At 48.0% G+C, this 4,691-nt stretch overlaps 1 protein-coding gene across 1 annotated transcript; it reads left to right on the top strand.

Annotated features, from left to right (window-relative positions):
* The first annotated feature begins 322 nt into the window (after nt 1-322).
* PCNA (proliferating cell nuclear antigen) lies at nt 323-3,185 on the top strand. The gene is made up of 6 exons (XM_035568793.2): nt 323-623; nt 1,170-1,267; nt 1,662-1,729; nt 1,897-2,091; nt 2,390-2,513; nt 2,632-3,185. Exons 1-6 carry the CDS (start codon nt 403-405, stop codon nt 2,712-2,714), a joined length of 789 nt encoding a protein of 262 aa, XP_035424686.1. The 5' UTR covers nt 323-402; the 3' UTR covers nt 2,715-3,185.
* The last annotated feature ends 1,506 nt before the right edge of the window (nt 3,186-4,691 follow it).

The raw sequence follows: 4,691 nt of genomic DNA, 5'->3' as shown, positions 1-4,691 counted from the left end.
CGCTCCGCGCCCGCCGCCGCCGCCAGGGGGAGGCCGCGGGCCGCGCGCCGCCGGCCAATGGCAGGGCGCGGGATGGCCGCGGAGGTGGGGCTGGCGCCGGGGCGCTCTGTAAGCCGCGTGCTGATTGGCTTTCGCCGGGCGAGGGGGCGGGACTAAGGGGGATGAGTGGCGTCGGGGTCGTTCGGCGAGCGGGGAGGCTGTCACGTGAGCGAGCATCGGGCCCCGCGGAGGCAGCGGAGAGCCTTCTGCCATTGGCTGCGGCGCGGAGGGGGGCGGAGTGTAGGAGGCTATAAAAGGGCGGCTCGGCGGGCGGCGCCAGTCGGCGGCTGCGCGTTGCGTTCGTGGTGTTGTGCCGGTGCTGCTCGGTGCTCCTGGGTGTTGCTCGGTGCTGCTGCCGCCAGGATGTTCGAGGCGCGGCTGGTGCAGGGCTCGGTGCTCAAGCGGGTGCTGGAGGCCCTCAAGGACCTCATCACCGAGGCCTGCTGGGACCTGGGCTCGGGCGGCATCAGCCTGCAGAGCATGGACTCGTCGCACGTCTCCCTGGTGCAGCTCACGCTGCGCTCCGAGGGCTTCGACACCTACCGCTGCGACCGCAACATCGCCATGGGCGTCAACCTCTCCAGGTAGCGGCAGGGCCGCCGCGGGGCGGGCCCGGGCCTGCGGCGCTGCGGGCAGCGGGGCCCGCTGGGGCCTGGGGGAGGCGGCGCCTGAGGGGCTCGTGGGGGCCGAGGCGGCCCCGCGCACTCAGGAGCGGCTCGGGGCGCTCGGAGCCCCGCTGCGCGACCCCCCCTCCCCCTTCTCCTCACAGCTCTCGCGCCGTTTTTCGCAGCGCGCGCGGGGCCCGTGACGTCACGGGCGGCGCCATGCGCGCGGCGCGCTGTGGCGGGAAAGCGCGGCGGTTTGGCGCCATGGCGCCCGCAGCCCCCCCCCCCCGCTGCCCGCCCCGCGCGGCGTCGGGCGGGGTGGACGAGCCTCTGCACGGGGGTTGTTGCGCCTCGGTAACGGCCCGGTGGCCGTGTGTAGCACACGGAGGCTAGAGCAGCCTCGCTGCACCCGAGGTTGCTGGCAGCTTCTCGTTAAGCTTGCTTTAGCACTCCACAATAGGTAATTGTCTTGGTGTTTCTTCTCTGTTTGCAATCCCATGAGCGGTCTGCTTGTTTTTTCCCTAGCATGTCCAAAATACTGAAATGTGCCGGAAATGAAGACATCATAACGCTCAGAGCAGAAGACAATGCGGATACATTGGCTCTCGTGTTTGAAGCACCAAGTGAGTCCTGTATTGGAGAGCTCATTTGCTACCAGGATAATTTAGGCAGTCATCATAGACCGAGCAGTATGTGCTGGTTGTGAGGGTGGTCAGAAATGGGAGGAGTCACCTGAAACTTACATGGCCTGGAAATGGGAACTTGGTCTACTTGACCAGTGCTTCATCTGAAAGAGAATCTTCCTTATGCTACATAAAAATGTTCTTAGGCACATCTTGGCTGGCAGCTTTCCTCTTACAACCTACAAAAGGCTGTTTATGTTGCTTAGATTTCAAGCAAGGTGGATCCTATTGTCACACTTAAGTGTTTTTACTTTGGTAAAAAGTTGGGGGGAGAACTTAGATCCTGACTGGTAGTTTATTTGAAACACTTGGTCAAACTATGCTTTTTCTTTAGATCAGGAAAAGGTTTCTGATTATGAGATGAAGCTAATGGATCTTGATGTGGAGCAGCTTGGAATTCCAGTAAGTAGTTGAATGACTGTTTCTTGGTGTGTTTTTCCATGTTCATGTCAGACACAGTTTGAGATTGTAACAACACTTGTTTCCTGAAGACTACATAAATTTTAGTGTATTGACTATATCAGTTTTCTTGGTAAAAGTTTAATTATGTCACTTTTTTTTCTTTACAGGAACAGGAATATAGTTGTGTAGTGAAAATGCCTTCTGCTGAATTTGCACGCATCTGTAGAGATCTCAGCCATATTGGTGATGCAGTTGTCATCTCCTGTGCAAAAGATGGTGTGAAATTTTCAGCTAATGGAGAGCTAGGAAATGGAAACATCAAGCTGTCACAGACTAGTAATGTGGACAAAGAAGAAGAAGCTGTAAGTTAATGCTTACTGTGGTGTCTTCAGCATTGAGTTTTCTACTAATATGGCTGGAGGCTAAAGGTGGGCCACTGGATCACATATTTCTCTGATTTATAGAACCAAGTCAACAAATCCTGCCAGCCTTGGGTTCTTAGCCATGGGGTCTGCAAACAGCCCTCAGAGCAAAGTGGGGAATACCACTGGCTGCCTTTGCATGAAGTGTCGCTGGGTCTGTGGTGCTGAATTATTTGAGAAACTTCAGAGTATTTGTTGCAGCTTGCATTTACCAAACTTTTTAATCTGTCTGTTCTAGGTTACAATAGAAATGAATGAGCCAGTCCAACTGACCTTTGCTCTGCGGTACTTGAACTTTTTTACCAAAGCTACTCCTCTGTCACCTACAGTAACACTCAGCATGTCTGCAGATGTTCCTCTGGGTAAGTAAATGTAGATCTCATTGAAAATCTCCCTGTAAAATATTCCACCTTAGAACTGTAACAAGTCTTGACTGAATGGCTCTTCTGAAGAATCTTTTGCATTTCTTTTATCTACCAGTTGTGGAGTACAAGATTGCTGATATGGGACACTTAAAATACTATCTGGCTCCAAAGATTGAAGACCAACAAGAAGGCTCTTAATTGGACTAGGACTTGAGGGGGAGATCTGGTCGTTCCTGGAGAGAACAACTGACTTTGAGAAGGAAATGGTGTCTGCCATATTACCAGCAGTTTCAGTACATTGGAGCATCCAATGAGCACTGTTAAGCATGTTGTGTAGATAGCTCTGTAAATATTTTTCAACTTGCTATTTTGCTATATTGGTGTCATTTGAAACAGGAAATTTTTTTCTAGTCTATTCCTGTGCTTTCAGTAATTTTAGATACTGTCTCTAGGTGAAGTACCTTACTCCTTTTGTTGTGTGTTAGAGTGCATTATTTAACTTCAATAAAGATGATTCCTAGAGTTTCAGCTGTGGAACTATAGTTGACTAGGCTTGCTGTTTAATTATGCCACAAGTTTATTTGCCCTCCATCCATTTATTTTTTGAAGCTGATATTCTAACTGGAACATGGAAAGTGGAAATAAAGTAATTTCATGGTTCTTATACTATTTAAATGTGGATGGATTAATCGATGCTCTGTCAAACTATGCTGATATACCCCTGCATGAGTGGCCAAATACCTTGATTAAATGTGTTGAAGTGGAAGAGGTAGTTACAGTCTGAATAATCCATCAATGATACTGTTTCCTTAAGCAGAGGAGGTTTGTGGAACATGTTTTGCTTAAAATGCATTAGCTTTGCAGATGCAAGAGCTGCCTGTTCCAGCAGGAACTGATCCTGTAGCTGTCACTTGCACTCCAAATGAAGTCTGAGGGTGTGTAGACACATGCCACAGTGTCATAGTGACTGCAAGTTGCTTGATGTAGAAAGCTGTGTGAACCTTTCCTGGTTTTAGCTCTGTTACTAGCTTGTTGATGTTAAATCATTCCTGGACAGGTCTGAGCACGTTCCATTTCTTTGGTGCCTCTGTCCCACACATCTGTTGACAAGAGTAGTGCAATCACCTAGATCACCAGCAATTCCTCTTATTTATATTTTTGTTCTCATCATTCATTCATGGAGGTACAGTACAAGGTTTGTACTGAAGGCTTGATCATGAAAAACAGGATCCAAAAACTGTTTTGGTAGGTAGCTACTTACTGGTTTTCACTTACTGTATTGCTATAAGCAACCCATAAATCATACCCCTCATTGTGAATCAGTGATTCCATTTCTTCATGAATGAAGAAACAATGAAAAGCAATCTTGTTGGCTTGATCAGTGCTGTGTTAGCAAGCAGTGTTTGCAGGGTCTGAAGTACTGTGGGTACATTCAGGTTTAGGAGGCCCTGTACTTTCCACTGGTCATCTACAAGAATATTGAGCATGCCTGTAAACTTGGGTAATCTAACTGATTTAGCAGAACTTCACAAGGTGGCAGTACTGATTAAGAAACAGATTCTGCTGTGTCAGAATGATGAGCGCTTTTGTGATTGAAACTAGTGCCTGCTCAAAGCCTGGGAACAGGATTTTTTAATGCTCCCTGCCCTTTTTACTTCGTTGATAGCAGCAATTCTTTCTTAGAAAACATGTCATTGCAGTTTTCTTCTGCATGTAGATCACTGCACGACTTTTTTTTGTCTTGAACTTTATCTCATATTTCCAGAGCATACACTATTTATTCTCTTGAATTTTGAGGTTGTTGGTGAATTCAGTACCTGTAATAACACCCTGAAAGCAAGATCTAACCCAGCTGTCCTAAAACTTCTCAGCAGCAGTTGAGTTGTCCAGAACAACATTGGATACCTCAGAATTATGAGGCTATTTTACCTCAAATGTAATGCTTCCCAGATGGATTGCCACTGTGGTACCCACAAGTGCAGCAAGTAACTAAGTACTTCAGCAAAGAATGAAAGATCTGTTGTGTTGAAATAGTCAGGAAGGATTCCGTGTTTTACTGATGCTTAAAGCTGTGCTAGTGAAGCATATCCATTTTTGTGCAACCTCCTGCTGTAGTGGGGATTACTGAACTCCTGCTGTTTTACCCATGAACCTAAAAATAAGTTGTGGTTTAAT

This window comes from Cygnus atratus, chromosome 27 (assembly GCF_013377495.2).
Source record: "Cygnus atratus isolate AKBS03 ecotype Queensland, Australia chromosome 27, CAtr_DNAZoo_HiC_assembly, whole genome shotgun sequence".
NCBI classification, from domain to species: domain Eukaryota; kingdom Metazoa; phylum Chordata; class Aves; order Anseriformes; family Anatidae; genus Cygnus; species Cygnus atratus.
Note: the sequence above shows the minus strand (reverse complement) of the source record. Positions and strands in the feature narration are given on the sequence as shown.